The 18,391-nt window shown below is 35.9% G+C and overlaps 1 protein-coding gene across 2 annotated transcripts in view; it reads left to right on the top strand.

Annotated features, from left to right (window-relative positions):
• Nucleotides 1–18,391, top strand: part of MCM9 (minichromosome maintenance 9 homologous recombination repair factor) — a 103,420-nt gene that overhangs the window by 51,014 nt on the left and 34,015 nt on the right. For both annotated transcript variants that reach the window (XM_029943725.1, XM_029943724.1), the window contains one exon: nt 10,614–10,788. In XM_029943725.1, coding sequence (XP_029799585.1) covers nt 10,614–10,788 — 175 coding nt within the window. The remainder of the gene's footprint in view (nt 1–10,613; nt 10,789–18,391) is intronic.

Below are 18,391 nucleotides of genomic sequence, written 5' to 3'. Positions count from 1 at the left end.
TTTCAGCGATACTCTCTGTTGATTTCCTGTTTTCAATTTCATTCATTTCTGCTGTAATTTTTATTTTCCTTTCTTCTTGCTTTGGATTTAATTTGATCTTCTTTGTCAGTTTCCTAAGGTAGAAGCTTCTATTATTGGTTTTAGATCTTCTAATATATGCACTTAGTGCTGTAAGTTTCTAAGCACTGCTTTCATTGCATCCCACATATTTTAATAAGTTGTATTTTCATTTTTAGTTCAAAACATTTTTTTAATGTTTTATTTATTTTTGACACAGAGAGAGACAGAGCATGAGAGGGGGAGGGACAGAGAGAGAAGGAGACACAGAACCTGAAGCAGGCTCCAGGCTCTGAGCTGTTAGCACAGAGCTTGACGCGGGGCTCGAACCCACGAACATGACATCTGACCTGAGCCGAAGTCGGAGGCTTAGCCGACTAAGCCACCCAGGCACCCCAAGTTCAAAACCTTTTTAAATTTCTCTTGAGATTTCTTCTTTGACCCATGTGTTATTTAGAAGTGTGTTGTTTAATCTTCACATAATTTAGAATTTTCTAGTTCTCTGTTATTGCTTTCTAGTTTAATTTTATTGTAGTTCAAGGAAAGATTTATGATTTCTCTAATAAGTTTGTTAAGGTTTGTCTTATCATCCAGCATGTGGTCTATCTTTGTGAATATTCCATGGGATCTGGGGGAAAAATTACATTCTGCTGTTGTTGGATGAAATTGTATATAGATGTCTGTTACATTCAGTTGATTGATGGTACTATTGAATTCAGTTATGGCCTACTGATTTTCTGCCTGCTGGAGATGTCCATATCTGATAGAGGGGTGGTAGAGTCTCCAACTATAATACAAATTCATCTGTTTCTCCTTTGAATTCCACTGGTTTTTGCCTCACCTATTCCAAGGCCCATAATCATTCAGGGTTATAATCTCATCTTGGAGTGTTGACCCCATTTTATCATTATGTGATGCTCCTCTTTCTCCCGGAGAATTTTTCTTGTCCTGAGGTCTGCTTTGTCTGAAACTAATATAGCTACTCCCATTTTGGGGGGATTAGTGTTAGCATGGTATACCTTTCTCTTTTAAATCTTTTAAATTTTCAACCTGTATGTCTTTATATTTGAAGTGAGTTTCTTATACATAATGTATAGTTGGTGTTTTGTGTTTTATTTTTTAATAAACTCTGGTAATCTTGGTCTTTTATTTGGTGTATTTAGACCATGGATGTTCAACGTGATTATTAATAATAGCTGGATGAATACTTTCCATATTTGTTAGCATTTTTTATTGATTGCCTTTGTTCTTTGTTCCTGTTTTTATCTTCCACTCCTTTTTTGCCTTTTATGGTTTTAATTGAGCATTTTATATGATGCTGTTTTTTCACCTTTCTTAGTATATCAATTATACTTCTTCTTAACTTGTAATTGGTTGCTCCAGAATTTGTAATATACATTTACAATTAATCCAATTCTACTTACAAATAACGCTATACAGTATAAGTACTTATAAGTAGCAAAATATTTCTAATTCCTCTCTCTCATCCCTTTTATTATTGCTCTCATTCATTTCACTTGCACATAAACACATATAAACATACATATTTGAATACATTGTTGCTATTATTTTTAACAAACTACTATCAGTTAGAAAGAAAACAGAAGTTTTTATTTAAGCTAGTCTTTCTTTGTTGTTTTTCTTCTTGTAGATCTTAGAGGTTTTTTTTTTAAGTTTATTTATTTATTTAAGTAGTCTACACCCAGTGGGTGAATGAACTTACAACCCCAAGACCAAGAGTTGCACACTCTTCCAACAGAGCCAGTCAGGCCCCTTTACATACCTCTGAGTTTCTGACCTATAGCATTTTCTTCTCTCTAAAGAACTTCCTTTGACAGGTCTGCTGGCAACTAATTACCTCAAAATTTTTTTTTCCAGAGAAAAGTCTTTTTTTCTTCACTGTTGAAGATAATTTCACAGGGGACAGAATTCTAGGCTGGTGGGTTTTGTTCTCTCAATATTTTGAATATTTCATTCTATTCTTCTTATTTGCAAGATTTCTGAAGGGAAGTTGTACATAATTCTCATCTTTGTTCCTCTGTAGGTAAGTTATATTTTTCCTCTGGTTTCTTTCAAGATATTTACTTTATATTTGATTTTCTGAAGTTTAAATATGACATGCCTACATTTAGGTTTTTTAAAGGGTTTGGTTTTGTTTTTCTTTGTTTTTCAGCCTTTTTCCTTCTCAGTGTCATTATGGGTTTTCTGGATCCGTGGTTTGGTGTCTGACATTAATTAATCACTTAATGACTAGTTCTTGGTCATTAATGCTTCAAATGTCGCTTCTGTACCTTTCTGTCTTTATTCTCATTCTGGTTGCCCATTACATGTATGTTACGCCTTTTGTAGTTATCAGGCAGTTATTGGATATTCTGCTCTGTTATTTCCCACTTTTTCTCCTGTTTGCTTTTCAGCTTTGGAAGTTTCCACTGAAACGTACACTATCTTTACACTCAGAAATTCTTTATTCAGCTTTGTCCAGTCTGCTAATAAGTCCATCAAAGGAATTCTTCCTGTCTTTTTCAGTGTTTTTGATCTCTAGAATTTTTTTTAAGACTTTCTCATTGCTTACAGTTTCAGAGAAAAATTGCTGATGTTTAATGGGAGAACCTGAGAGGGCTCTTGGAGGTAAAACTCACAAAAGTGTGAGGCTCCCCTATAATGGAGGTTTTATTTCTCAGAGTCATCCACAAGGAGCCTCCATCAATTCATCACCTACAGTTCAAGTTGTCTTATACCATTACTGGTTCTCATGGAGGTATCTGCTCTGATAAGGTGTGATTCTCTGTCCTTCTGTATTTCTAATTTTGGGGCATTGGTTTGCCCTGTGACCTCACTTCTAATGCATCTTACAAGAATTACTGATTTTTCAGTGTGTTCAAATTTTTACTTATTATTAAAGAAGTGGCAATTTGTGGCAACTTTTGAACTCCCGAAGTGCTGGACTGGGAAACAGAAGAACTTACATAGATTTTTCTCCTACATCTTCTGCTGTGAGTTTTCATCTATAAATTTTACATTTTTCAGTTAGATCCTTGAGTTGATTCTTGTATGAGATTTGAAGTATGAATCAAGATTGATTTTTTTTTTTCTTTTTGCATAATGCTATTCAGTCATTCGAGCACCATTTGTGGAACAGATTATCTTTTCTTCATTGAACTGCTTTTGCATTTTTATAAAAACTAACTTGACCAGATATATTTGGGCCCATTTTTGGACTCTGTTCCATTGTTTTCGCTGTCTATCCTTTTTCTAGTTTCACTAAATTACTATACCTTTGTAGTAAATCTGGAAATTGGATGATATGAGACCTATTTTGTTTCTTGGTTTGTTCTTGTGTTTCCTTTGCTTCTCCATATACATTTTGGAATCAGCCTGTCAATTTTTATTTTAAAAAAGTTCCATTAGAATTTTGTTTGGAATTGCATTGAATCTATAGACCAGTTTAGAGAGAATTATGGAGCAATTTGGGGAAGCATCTTTAAAATACCGAGTTTTGTCTCTCGTCCCTGAAATGCAGCTTGATCAACACCAAACCATCTTACACACCTAGAAAACTGATTTGAGGATTAACACAACAATCTGCACAACTTGAACCACAGAACTCAGCAAGTACATGGTGTGGAGAGGTAAACTGGGGAAGAGAAAAACCGCGGAGGTTAGGGAACTGTTTTTCCCTGTGGAGATAGGACAGCAATGGGGGAGAGTACAAGAAAAGCATCCTCTCCCCCCTCACCATGACCAGCTGGAGAGAAAGGGAAAGAGTGGACTGAACAAAAAAGGGAGAAAGGAGAAAGGGACTGCAAGGGACTGAAGAAAAAAAGGGAGAAAGGAGAAAGGAGAGGGTTTAAATTCCATTAAGACTCTAAAAACAGGGGGAGTGCAGAGTCTGAAACTCTACAGCTCAGTACCTGGCAGAGCTCTGAAGAGAAGGGCAAATCCCCAGGAGCAGACAGTGAGGTCCGAGGGGTTCTCAGGCCACATGGGAAGAGGCCATTTCCCTGCTGGGAGGACATTTGGTAGAGGCTGTGCAGCTTTCCTACAAGCAAAGATCCCAGTGAACCCCAGAGAACAGCCACATTTGGTGGTATTGGAACAAGGACGTTAAGGGTTCACTGAAGCCTGGCGCCAGATGGTTGTTGTGATTTACCAACACAGTGTTTCCCTGAAACACTGCTGCTAAATGATTGCCTGACAGGCCGATAGCTTGGTCACAGACAATGTAGAAGCGAGGAGTGGACGAAAGCCGGAGACAAAGGAGGGGTGCTTGATCGCCAGTCAGTGAAAGCACAGAGGTCTCATACTAGAGACAATGTAGCTGGTAACGCCATTTTCACCCTCCCACGCATGCTTATACACACCTATGCATGCCACAACAGTCCACCCCAATGAATTGAAGTGTCATTTCGTGAAGAATGGAGCTGCTACACCAAGCCCCCACCCACTGGGCCACCATGCTCTAGTGGAACACCATAAATCTCCCATCCTGCTTAGTTTACGGACTATAAAGTGCTTCATAGTTTGAATTCTAAGGGAAACTGGATGTAATTTCAATCATATTTCATTCTGTTTGCTGGCCTGTCTATTCAATTTTTTTTCTTTTTTTATTGAATATAGAAAGAGAAAAAAGTTATTTTTATTCTTCTGTTTTTATAAAAAAGATTTTTATTTAATTTTTCTATTATAGTTTTTACTTTCTTGCAGATTTTAAATTCTATTTTACTTTCATCATTTCATTTTGTACTATTTTATTGTATTTTTTAAATTTTTATAGTGTTTTCCTTTTTTACTCTTTTTTTCTTTTTCTTTTCTTTTTTTTTTTCTCTTAGTCTTCAGGCTTCTTTCAACAACACCTAGGAGCTTGCATCCTTTATTGTGTGTGTGTGTGTGTGTGTGTGTGTGTGTGTGTGTGTGTTGTTTTAAATTTTAAATTTTAAATTTTTAAATTTTTTATTTTATTAACTCTTTTTTCCTTCAAAATGATGAAATGAAGGAATTCACCCCAAAAGAAAGAACAGGAAGAAATGACAGCCAGGATTTACTCAACACAGATACAAGCAAGATGTCTGAACCAGAATTTAGGGTCAAGATAATAAGAATACTAGCTGGGGTTGAAAAACATAGAATTTCTTTCTGTGGAAATAAAAGAAGTAAAGTCTAATCAGGATGAAATTCATAATGCTATACCTGAGCTGTAATTTGAATGGATGCCATGGCAGCAAGAATGGATGAAGCAGGGCAGTGAGTCAGCGATATAGAAGACAAACTTATGTAGAATAATGAAGAAAGAGAAAAAGGGAAACTAAGGCAAAAGAACATGATCTAAGAATTAGAGAACTCAGTGACTCATTAAAAAGGAATAATACCCGATCATAGGAGTCCCAGAAGATGAAGAGAGAGAAGAGGAGACAGAAGGTTTATGTGAGCAAATCACAGTGGAAAACTTTCCTAACCTGGGGAAAGACACAGACATCAAAATCTAGAAAGCACAAAGAACTCCCCATTAGATTCAACAAAAACTGACCATCAACAGGCATATCATAGTCAAATTCACAAAATACTCAGGCAAGGAAAGAATCATGAAAGCAGCAAGGGAAAAACATCCTTAACCTAACAAGAGAAAACATTATGTTCATAACAGACATATCCACAGAAATTTGGCAGGCCAGAAAGAAGTGGCAGGATATATTCAATGTGCTGAACTGGAAAAATATGCAGCCAGAATTCTTTATCCAGCAAGGCTGTCATTCAAAATAGAAGGAGAGAGAAAAATTTTCCAAGACAAAAACTAAAGGAGTTTGTGACCACTAAACTAGGCCTGCAAGAAACTTTAAGGGGGGGGCTTTCTGATGCGAGAAAAGATGAAAAAAAAAACAACCCAAAAGATCAAAAACAACAAAGACTAGAAAGGACCAGAGAACACCACCAGAAATGCCAACTCTACATGGAACATAATGGCAATAAATTCATATCTTTTCAGTAGCAAAAGCCAGAGTAGCCATACTTACATCAGACAATCTAGATTTTAAAATAAAGGCCATAATAAGAGATGAAAAAGGACATTACATCATAATTAAGGGGTCTGTCAACCAAGACGATCTAACAATTGGAAACATTAGGTTCCAAATGTGGCAACACCCAAATATATAAATCAATTAATCACAAACATCAAGAAACTCATTGATAGTAATACCATAATAGTAGGGACTTCAGCATCCTACTTACAGCAACAGACAGATCATCTGAACAGAAAATCAACAAGGAAACAATGACTTTGAATGACACACTGGTCCAGATGGACTTAACAGATACATTCAGAGTATTTCATCTCGAAGCAGTGGAATACATATTCTTCTCAAGTGTACATGGGACATTCTCCAGAATAGATCACCTACTGGGACACAAATCAGCCCTCAACAAGTGCAAAAAGACTGAGGTCATACCATGCATGTTTTCAGATACAATGCTATGAAATTTGAAGTCAACCACAAGAAAAAAATTGAAAAGATAACAAATACTTGGTGACTAAAGAACATCCTACTAAAGAATGAGTGGGATAACCAAGAAGTAATGAGGAAATTAAAAAGTACATGGAAGCCAATGAAAATAATAACACCAAAGCAGTCTACATATTCAGTGCAATCCCTATCAAAATAACACCAGCATTCTTCACAGAGCTAGAACAAACAATCCTAAAAGTTGTATGGAACCAGAAAAGACCCCAAATAGTCAAAGTAATGTTGAAAAAGAAAACCAAAGCTGGAGGCATCACAATCTCAGACTTGAAGATGTGTTACAAAGCTCTAATCATAAAGACAGCATGGTACTGGCACAATAGAACAGAATAGAGAACCCAGAATGGGCCCCCAAATTATGACCACCTAATCTTTGACAAAGCAGGAAAGAATATCTGGTGAAATAAAGACAGTCTCTTCAGCAAATGGTGCTGGAAAAACTGGACAGCAACATGCAGAAAAATGAACCTGGACCACTTTCTTACACCATACACAAAAACAAACCCAAAATGGATGAAAGACTTAAACATAGGACAGAAAGCCATCAAAATCCTAGAGGAGAAAGAGGCGAAAATCTCTTTGACCTTGGCCACAGCAACTTTTTGCTCACCACATCTCCAGAGACAAGGGAAACAAAAGCAAAAATGAGCTATTGGGACCTCATCAAGATAAAGAAGCTTCTGCACAGTGGAGGGAACAGTGAGTAAAACTAAAAGGCAGCCGATGGAATGGAAGAGGATATTTGGAAATGACATATCGGATAAAGGGTTACTATCCAAAATCTATAAAGAACTTATCAAACTCAACATCCAAAAAAACAAATAATCCAGTGAAGAAATGGGCAAAAGGCATGAATAGACACTTTTACAAAGAAAACACCAAGATGGCTGACAGACACATGAAAAAATGCTCAACATCACTCATCATCAGGGAAACACAAATCAAAACCACAATGAGATACCACCTCACACCTGTCAGAATGGCTAACATTAACATTAACAACTCAGTCAACAACAGATGTTGGCAAGGATGCAGAGAAAGAGGATCTCTTGCACTGCTGGTGGGAATGCAAAGTTTTGCAGACACTCTGAAAAACAGTATGGAGTTTCCTCAAAAAATTAAGAATAGAACTATCCTACAACCCAGCAATGGCACTACTAGAGGTTTATTCAAGGGATACAGGTGTGCATGCATCCCAATATTTATAGCAGCACTATCAACAACAGCCAAAGTATGCAAAGAGCCCAAATGTTCATTGCAAATGAATGGATAGAGAAGAGTACGGAGTATTACTTGGCAATCAAAAAGAATGAAATCTTGCCATTTGCAACTACATGGATGGAACTAGAGGGTATTATTCTAAGTGAAATTATCCAGAGAAAGACAAATATCATATGACTTTACTCATATGTGAAATTTAAGATACAAAACAGATGAATATGAAGGAAAGGAAACAAAAATAACATAAAAACGGGGGCAAAACATAAGGGACTCTTAAATATAGAGAACAAACTGAGGGTTGCTAAATGGGTAAGGGGCATTAGGGTGGACACTTGTTGGGATGAGCACTGGGTGTTATACATAGGGGATGAATCACTGGAATCTACTCCTAAAATCATTATAGCACTATATGCTAACTAACTTGGATATAAATTTTTTTTAAAAAGGCCCATTGGAATAAATAAAATAAAAATACTGAGTTTTTCATTTCATGAACATGGAATATCTCTTGGTTTCATTAGGTTTTCTTTGATTTGCTTTATCAGTGTTTTGTAGTATCTGCATATAGATCTTGTACATTTATTTATTTATTTATTTATTTTTAGTAATCTCTAAACCCAATGTGGGGCTTGAACTCACACCCCAGATCTTGCACACTTTTAAAGATTTATACCCACGTATTTCATATTTTCAGGTACTTTTGTAAATTGTATTTTTTAATTTCACCTTTAATTTTTTTCTAATATGTAGAAATATTACTGATATTTGTATACTGACTTGTATTCTACAACCTTTACTACACTCACTTACTAGTTTTAGTAGGTTTTTTTTGTAGATTATTTGGAATTTTATAGCTAATCATATTGTCTGAAAATGTAAACAGTTTTATTTTTTCCTTTCTGTTCTGAAGGTTATTAGTTTCTTTTCTTTTGTTTCACTGGCTAGGACCCCACTTTGATTTTGAATATGAATGATGAGAACAGATCTCCTTGCCTTATTCTAATCTTGGGGATGAGGGTGAGGGTGAGAGTAAGCATTCAGTCTTTTCTTGTTAAAAATGTTAGTTGTATAATTTTTATTAATGCCCTTTATAAGACTGAAGAAGTTCCCTCTATTCTTAGTTTTCTGAGAATTTTTTTATCATGAATAATTGTTGAGTTTTATCAAGTGTTGTTTATGTATTGAAGTAGGCATTTGCTTCTTCCTTTATTTATTTATATGGTAAATTGGTTAATTTTTATTAAAAAATTAGCCTTGCAATCCCAAGATGAACTATTGTTTGATTTGCTTGTATTTTTGGAGGATTTTTGCTTCTATGTTTATGAGAGGTACTTGTCTGTAGTTTTCTTTTAATATATCTTTATCTAGTTTTGGTATCTTGATAATGCTAGCTATAGTAAATGAGTTGGGAAGTGTTTCTTGTTTTTCTGTATTTTTAAAAATTTTGTGTAGAATTTGTATTAGGTCTTTCATAGAGTTTGGTAGAATTCACCATGAGGTTATTTCAGTCTGTAGATTTTTGTGTGGCAAAGTTTTTATCTAAATGGTCAATTTTAACAATAGAGAGTTTATTTTTAGTTAAATTTTGGCAATTTATATATTTTAAAGAATTTGACCATTTCATCTAAGTTATCAATCTTAGGGCATAGAGTTGTTCATTGTATTTCCTTATTACTAGTTCAGTATATGTAGGATTTATAGTGATACCCCTATCATTCTTAGTATTTGTAACTTGTGCCTCCTCTTTTTATTTCTTGTTCAGTCTAACCAGAGGTTTATCTATTTTTATCAACAGTAGTTATTTTAAGTACCCATTATATGTCATACACCTTTTAAAGAGCTTTATTATATCTATTTGAATATGTAAGACTCCATAAGATGCATTCTATTGTTATTTCCTTCTATAAATTAACAAACGGAAGCCTGGACATCTTAGGAAACTTGCCTACAGTAAGTAAGACAGCCAGAATGACACATCCAGGATTCAAATCCAAGTCGGTGTGACTACAAAGCCTTTGTTTTTTATCGCTGTGCTACTGACTGGTAGAAAGGATAAATCAAAACAAGAGAAGACAGATAAAGGAATCTTCGCCCTCACACTATGACTAGGAGCAAACTCTTCATTTTTATCATTGGACCATATTATCTACTGTTTTGTGTCTTTGGACCCTTCTCTGTAAACACCATATAATATAGAATGTCATGTCATAAGATCTCTGGAGATCAATTTGCTCCTTCTAAAGGTTTAGATCATCAGTGAGGGTACCCACCAAGGAGAGACAAAATTTGGGGACTTCTGGTTGCTACAAAATATTTAATAACACACCTTACATTTTCAGAACATAGGATCTTCTGAGGCCTTCCAGTGTCTGGATACCTGAAATAGTTGTCCTGAGGCCAACCATTTTTCAAAAAAATCAAAATATACGTGGCATACAATATTATATTTGTTTTAAATGTACAACATAGTGATTCAACATTTATATACATTATGCAATGCTCACTGGAAGTCTAGTTACCATCTGTCACCATACCAAGTTATCACAATATTACTGACTATATTCCCTATGCTGTACTTTACATCCTGTGACTTATTTATAAGTTTGTACTTCTTAATTCCCTTCATTTGCTTTGCCCATCCTCCCACCCACTTCCCCTGGGGATCTACCAGTTCTCTGTCTGATGCCATCCATTCTAGACAGAACAGAAGTAAAAATGTTGACTCTATGCCCTTCCCTTCATAATGTAGGCACTTCCCCCTCATAGACATAAGGTATGCTTTTGAAAATAAAAGCTGACGTAGCTTGCTTGCTTCCTTAGGTCTGACGGTAACTGCTGTGAAAGACTCTGGAGAATGGAATTTGGAGGCTGGGGCATTAGTACTTGCAGATGCGGGCCTTTGCTGTATCGATGAGTTTAACAGCCTCAAAGAGCATGATAGAACCAGTATCCACGAGGCAATGGAGCAGCAAACCATAAGTGTTGCTAAGGCTGGGTAAGAATTTATTTTCTGTGAAATCTACAGGAATGATGAGATAAGTTATTATGTAGTTATAGAAAAATATGAATCTTATTGAACTATAAGGTATGTTTAGTCTTATCAGGTATTATTAGTTAACATTCATCAAGACCCACATTAGCATCCGCATGGAGGTACATGAGGATATAAAAATGAGGTGTTGAGATAAAGAAAGGGAAAACTAAAGTATAAATGTATGTTGGCTTATGAAAAGCTCTCCATGCAGAATTCAACTTATTCTCTCATCCAATAATGTGTATCTAGTGTGGGTGCATTACTACGTTAGGAATTATAAAAGATTAAAAAAAATAACATAATTTCTGCTTTCAATGGCATTCTCTTTATCTATCCTAATAGAAGGTTGATCATACCATGTGGAAAACTAAATGATAAAATATATTAATATAAAATGATGTGCCTATTTGTGACTCCAAAAGGTTTAGGGGTTGAGGTATATGAGTCACTGGTGGCCTATGACCACTGAGGAGGAAAAGTAGGCAGGTCAGATAGAAATCCATTCATTCAGGCCCTGCAGTGGTTATGAGAAACCTCTCTAGCTACCAAGGCTGACCACCAAGTAAGCTGCTGGGTCATCCAAAAAAGGGCAGAGCTAGAACTATCTCAGCGGTAATGCTAATGTTATAAATGTGAGGCCCACTGATGAGGCAGTTAGGACTGCCAGCAGAGTCTTCAAACAGCAGTGGGTATAAAGACAGACGTTGGCGTGTATAGATTCTGTGAGATCTAATTATATATACTTGCAAAAAAAAAAAAATGGGGGAAGGTGAGAGGATATAGCTTGTGCTGGTGCATAGGGGCACATGTACCCCGATCTTCATAGCAGCACTGTCAACAATAGACAAATCATGGAAAGAGCCTAAATGTCCATCAACTGATGAATGGATAAAGAAGATGTGGTATATGTACACAATGGAGTACTACATGGCAATGAGAAAGAATGAAATCTAGCTGTTGGTAGCAAAGTGGATGGACTTCAAGGGTGTCATGCTAAGTGAAGCAAGTCAGGCAGAGAAGGACAGATATATGTTTGCACTCATAGGTCTAACAGGACAAACCTAACAGAGGACCATAGGGAGGGGAAAGCGGGGGGGAGGGTAGAAAGTTACGGAGAGGGAGGGAGGGAGGCAAATCATGAGAGCGTCTTGAATACTGAAAACAAACTGGAGGCTCAAGAGGGAGGAGGAAAGGGGAAGGGGGGATGGTCCTAGAGAGGGGCACTTGTGGGGAAGAGCACTGGGTGTTATATGGAAACCAACGTGGCAATAAACTATTAATTTTTAAAAAAAGTAAAAAAACAAATTTTAGGATTTTTTCTAGCTCTGTGAAGAATGCTGGTGCTATTTTGATTGGGATTGTATTGAATGCATAGATTGCTTTGAGCAGTACCAACATTTTAACAATATTTGTTCTTCCAATCCATGCCCATGGAATGTTTTTCCATTTCTTTGTGTCTTCTTAAATTTCTTTCATAAACTTTCTATAGTTGTCAGTGTACAGATCTTTTACCTCTTTGGTTAGCTTTATTCCTAGGTATTTTATGGTTCTTGGTGCAATTCTAAATGGGATTGATTCCATGATATCTCTTTCTATTCCTTCAGTATTGGTGTATAGAAATGCAGCCAGTTTCTGTACATTGATTTTTATGTCCTGCGACTTTGCTGAATTCATGTAACAGCTATAGCACTTTTTTGGTGGAGTCTTTCAGGCTTTCTATGTAGGGTATCATGTCATCTATGAAGAGTGAAAGTTTGACTTTTTTGTTAGTTTGTAATACCTTTTATTGCATTTTGTTGTCTGATTGCTGAGGCTGGGACTTCTAACACTATGTTAAACAACAGAAACATCCCTGTCATGTTCCTGATCTCAGGGGGAAAGGGGGAAATTTTTCCCCATTGAGGATGATGTTATTAGTTGTAGGCCTTTCATATATGGCATTTATGATGTTAAGGTATGTTCCTTCTATCCTTTCTTGAGGGTTTTTATTAAGATAGGATGCTGTATTTTGTCAGATGCCTTTTCTGCATCTATTGGCAGGATCTTATGGTTCTTATTCTTTCTTCTACTAATGTGATGTGTCATGTTTATTGATTTGTAAATATTGAACCAGCCCTGCAGCCCAAGAATGAATCCCACTTGATCATGGTGAATAGTTCTTTTAATATACTGTTGGATTTGATTTGCTAGTATCTTGTTGAGAATTTTACATCCATGTTCATCAGGGCTATTAGCCTATAATTCTTCTTTTTAGTGGGATCTTAAAGGTTGGGGAATCAAGGTAATGCCGGCTTCATAGAATGAGTCTGGAAACTTTTCTTCCATTTCTCTTTTTTGGAACAGGTTGAGAAGAATAGGTATTAACTCTGCTTTAAATGTCTGGTAGAATTCCCTTGGGAAGCCATCTGACCAAGGACTGGTGTTGCAGAGGTCGGCCGTTGGCAGATTTTTGACAACTGATTCAATGTCTTTTCTGGTTTGGGGTCTGTTCAAACTTTCTACTTCTTCCCCATTTGAATTTTGGTAGTTTGTGAGAATCTAGGAATTTGTCCACTTCTTCCAGATTGTCCAGTTTGTTGGCATATAATTTTTCATAATATTCTCTGATAATTGTTTGTGATCTCTTCTCTTTCATTCATGATTGTATTTATTTGGGTCCTTTCTCTTTTCTTTTTGAGAAGTCTGGCTAGTAGTTTATCAATTTTGTTTATTTAAAAAAACAGCTCTTAGATTTATTGGTGTGCTCTACTATTTTTTCTTCATTTGTTTGTTTTTTGAATTCTATATTGTTTATTCTGCTCTAATCTTTATAATTTCTCTTCTGCTAGCTTTGGGCTTTCTTTGCTTCTGCCTTTCTAATTCCTTTAGGTGTGAAGTTAGATTCTGCGTTTGGAACCTTTCTTGCTTCTTTGATAGGCCTGAATTGCAGTGTATTTTGCTCTTAACGACCACCTTTGCTGCATCCCAAAGGGTTTGGACTGTTGTATTTTCATTTGCTTTCATATATTTTTTAATTTCTTCTTTAATTGCATAGTTGACTCATGCATTCTTTAGTAGGATGTTCTTTAACTTCCATGTATTTGGGGGCTTCCCAAATTTTGTCTGGTGGTTGATTTCAAGTTTCATAGTGTTGTGATCTGAACATATGCGTGGTATGATCTCAGTCCTTTTATATTTGTCGAGTGCTGTTTTGTGACCCAGTATGTGATCTGTTTTGGAGAATGTTCCATGTGTACTTGAGAAGAATATGTATTCTGCTGCTTTTAGATGAAAAGTTCTAAATATATCTGTTAAGCCCATCTGGTCCGATGTGTCATTCAGAGACGTTGTTTCCGGATTGATTTTCTGCCTGGATTATTTGTCCATTGCTGTTAAGTGGACTATTAAAGTCCCCTACAATCACAGTATCGTTATCTATACATTTATTTATGTTTGTGATTAAATGATTTATATATTTGGTTTCTTTCAAATGGTTGGGGGCATAAGCATTTAAAATTGTTAGCTCTTCTTGATGTACAGAACCCTTAATTACAATGTAATGCCCTTCTTCATCTCCTGTTATAGTATTTGTTTTAAAATCAAGTTTGTCTGATAGAAGTTTGGCTACGCCAGCTTTCTTTTGCCACCCAGTCGCATGATAGATGGTTCTCTGTCCCCTCACTTTCAGTCTGCCAGTGTCCTCAGGTCTAAAAATCAGTCTCTTGTAGGAAGCATACAGATGGACCTTGTTTTTTTTTTATCCATTCTGATACCCTATGTCTTTTGATTGTAGCATTTAGTCCATTTTCATTCGGAATGATTATTGAAAGATATGAATTTAGTGTCATTATGTTATTTGCAGGTTTCGTGCTTGTGGTGATGTCTCTGGTCCTTTATAGTCTTTGCAACATTCTACTCACAGATTCCCCCTTAGGATCTCCTGTGGGCTGGTTTAGTGATCATGAACTCCTTTAGTTTTATTTGTCTGGGAAAACCTTTATCTCTCCTATTCTGAATGACAGCCTTGCTGGATAAAGGATGCTTGGCTGCATATTTTTCTTATTCAGGACATTGAATATTTCCTGCCACTCCCTTCTGGCCTGCCAAGTTTCAGTGGACAGGTCTGCTACTAACCTTATGTGTCTACCCTTGTAGGTTAAGGCCCATTTGTCCCTAGCTGCTTTCAGAATTCTCTTTATCTTTGTATTTTGCCAGTTTCACTATATGTCATGGTGTTGACCTGTTTTTGTTGATTTTGAAGGGAGTTCTCTGTGCCTCTTGGACTTGAATGCCTGTTTCCTTCCCCAGACTAGAGAGATTCTCAGCTATCATTCGTTCAGATAAACCTTCTGCCCCTTTTTCTCTCTTCTTCTTTTCCTGGAATTCCTATGCTATGAATATTATTTCATTTTCATTGAACCACTTAGTCTCTAATTCTCCCCTCATGGTCTAGTAATTTCCTTTCTCTTCCTTTTTCAGTTTCATCATTTTCCCTAAGTTTATCTTTTATTTCACCCATTCTCTCCACTGCTTATTCCATCCTCACTGTCACTGTATCTGGTTTATTTAGCATTTCTTAATTCATTGTGACTATTTCTTAGGTCTTTGATCTCTGCAGCAATATATTCTCTGCTGTTTTGTATGCTTTTTTAAGCCCGGCTATTAGTCTTATGATTGTTATTCTAAATTCTTATTCAGATATATTGTCTATATCTCTTTTGATCAATTCTCTGATTCTTCATTTATTTTTGGAATTTATTTTGAGGAGAATTTTACCGTTTCATCATTTTGGCTGGGTTTCTATCTTGTTTTAGTAGCCTATTATGTGTCCTACACCTGTAAGAAGTACTATATTAAAAAGGGGTCATACACTGTCCAGGGCCTGGCACTTCAGGAAGTGTTTTTGGAGTGTGTTGTATGTACTCTGCTGTTATTTATATGACTGTTTTATCCAACTGGTCAGCTTCTGCAAAGCTTGTCCTTCCTTGTCACAGTGGATTGTTCACAACTTCCACCAGATGTACTTTGATGTGTTTATTGAAGTAACCCTGGCAGAAAGGAAAGGACAGGGGACCTTATCCCATTCAAAGAGATAAATGAAAGGGATGGAAAAAAACAAAAAAGACCAAGCAGAGAATCAAAGAAACTATAAACATACAAAAAGTGACTCGTACATAAATGTTTATAGCAACTTTTTCATAGTCACCCAAGATTGAAAATAACCCAGAAATCTACCAACTAGTGACTAGATAAACATTTTGATAAATCCATACAGCAGAAAACTACTAGCAATAAAAGGAACAAACTATTGATATATGCAACAACATGATTGAATCTTAAAAGCACTATATGAAGTGAAAGATGCCAGGCACAAATGATTACATAGTTTATGATCCATTTATATGAAATAATAGAAAAGACAAAATGAGAAGAGAAATCAGATCAGTGGTTGCCAGGGATTGGACATTAGGAGGAGGGATTGACTGTAGAGGGGCACCCAAAAATGTTGAATTTAACTATATGTAAATTATACAACAGTAATCTTTAATTTTAAAAATATGTAAATCTCCTATATATAGTTTTCCTATATACTATATTTTTTCCATATATTTTCTTTTTAGATTCAACATACATGAAATAACCCTGTCAAATTGCTATTGAAGTTTCTAAACACCTATTCTTTCTGTATCTGTCTCTTCCCTGATTGGTAACAATATATGAACAGGTACAAATTCATGGCCCAAGTTTTGTCTGCTGATGGTAGACTTGAGTAATAAAGCTACCACATAAGGATAGACGAGAAAGGAATAGAAAGGAACAACTGTGCCAGGGATGATGATACATTTATTACCTTTTTAATTTGTAGTGACATCTAAAGAAAATAATTTTAATGAGTAATTTACAGATTGAATTTCTTTTATCTGTTGGGGAAGGAGATGATTTACAGCTAGAAGACATGTTACTCATATTTAAAGTCAGTTTTTAACTGTTTCTCCTTTAAGCCACTTATCAAATATATACTAAAAGGAGTTTTGCATGAGCACTCTGAATGCTCTAGTATAAAAAACTTTTTTCGGGCACCTGGGTGGCTTAGTCGTTAAGCATCTGACTTTGGCTCAGGTCATAATCTCACGGTTTATGGGTTCAAGCCCCACATCGGGCTCTGTGCTGACAGCTCAGAGCCTGGAGCCTGCTTCAGATTCTGTGTCTCCCTCTCTTTCTGCACCTCCCCTGCTTGTACTCTCTCTCTCTCTCTCTGTCTCTCAAAAATAAATTTAATAAAAAAGAAGAAGCTTTGGGGTTAAAGAGACCCACAGTCAATTCTAGTCTGTGTTACTTCTTTTTGGTCTTGTGTGACATTATTGCGATCTTTGGGCCTCAGTTTAGTCATCTCTGAAAGGAAAATAACAATTCCCTTTCTCCAGGGATATTTCTCAACTTAGAGCTGATATATGTCAATATCCTGACTTTAGTGCCTGCCACATGGTAAAATATACGTAACTTGAAACCTACTATCTTAACCATTTTTAAGGATAAGTTCAGTATTAAGTAGATTCAAATTACTGTGCAACTATTTATGTACTCTTTAAAAAACTATGTTTTCTAGCCAATCCCATAAGACCAGGGTGAGAAGATACTTGTGACTCTACAAAATTATTTATTTCCTATATATATGAAAGTATTCACAGAACTCCTTGTGTTCCTGAACTCAGTTGAGTCTGCAAAATAGTTTCAGAATTGTTATACCAACACGGTGACCAGTAATAACCACCAAAAAAACAAAAAAACAGCCCCCCCCCCCAAAAACTTTGTGATAGTCAAGCCTTCTTTGCAATTTCTTTGGTGTTTTTTTTTGTTTTGTTTTTGTGCTTAGAATATATTCCACTAAAGCCATATGTGTCAGAGTGCATAGTCAGAGGTTATTTGAGTTAATTCTTTTCTTTGTGTGGTCATGGTTGCTGTAACTTTGGTATTTGTACTTCTCTGCCTTAAAGCTTTCTGGTCTGAATGTGGCCTTGCATAGTATCAAAATCACAATTCCTGATTTCGTATTATTTGTATTTGCCTAATGTGTCTTTCTTTATTCCTTCATGTTTAACCTTAAGACTTCAGTTTATTCTTTTTTTATTATATTTTCTAAAGTTTTTAAATTTATTTTGAGAGAGAGAGAAAACACAGTGCATGGGAGCCGGGAAGGGTCAGAGAGAAAGGGAGAGAGAAAATCCTGAGCAGGTTCTGTGTAGATCCTGACGTGGACCTTGTTCTAATGAACCATGAGATCCTGATATGAACCGAAATCAAGAGTTGGATACTCAACTGACTGAGCCCCCCAGGAGCCCCTGTATTTTTATTTTTAAAATGCTTTTTTTATATCATAGGACAGGACCTGTGGGCAAAAAATGGTGCCTCAGCTTGTTCTCATATAGAGTATACAGTTGGTTTTATTTTATTTTGCTTTATGAGTTATCTGAAGATCTTTTTCTTTTAATGTGTGAATTAAGCACATTTATATTTATTGGTATTACCAATATGATTGGTGTCAACTATTTCATTTTTTTTTAATTTACTGTTTCTTTTTTTATTA

This window comes from Suricata suricatta, chromosome 7 (genome assembly GCF_006229205.1).
Source record: "Suricata suricatta isolate VVHF042 chromosome 7, meerkat_22Aug2017_6uvM2_HiC, whole genome shotgun sequence".
Taxonomy (NCBI): Eukaryota; Metazoa; Chordata; class Mammalia; order Carnivora; family Herpestidae; genus Suricata; species Suricata suricatta.
This window is presented reverse-complemented; position numbering and strand designations above follow the sequence as displayed.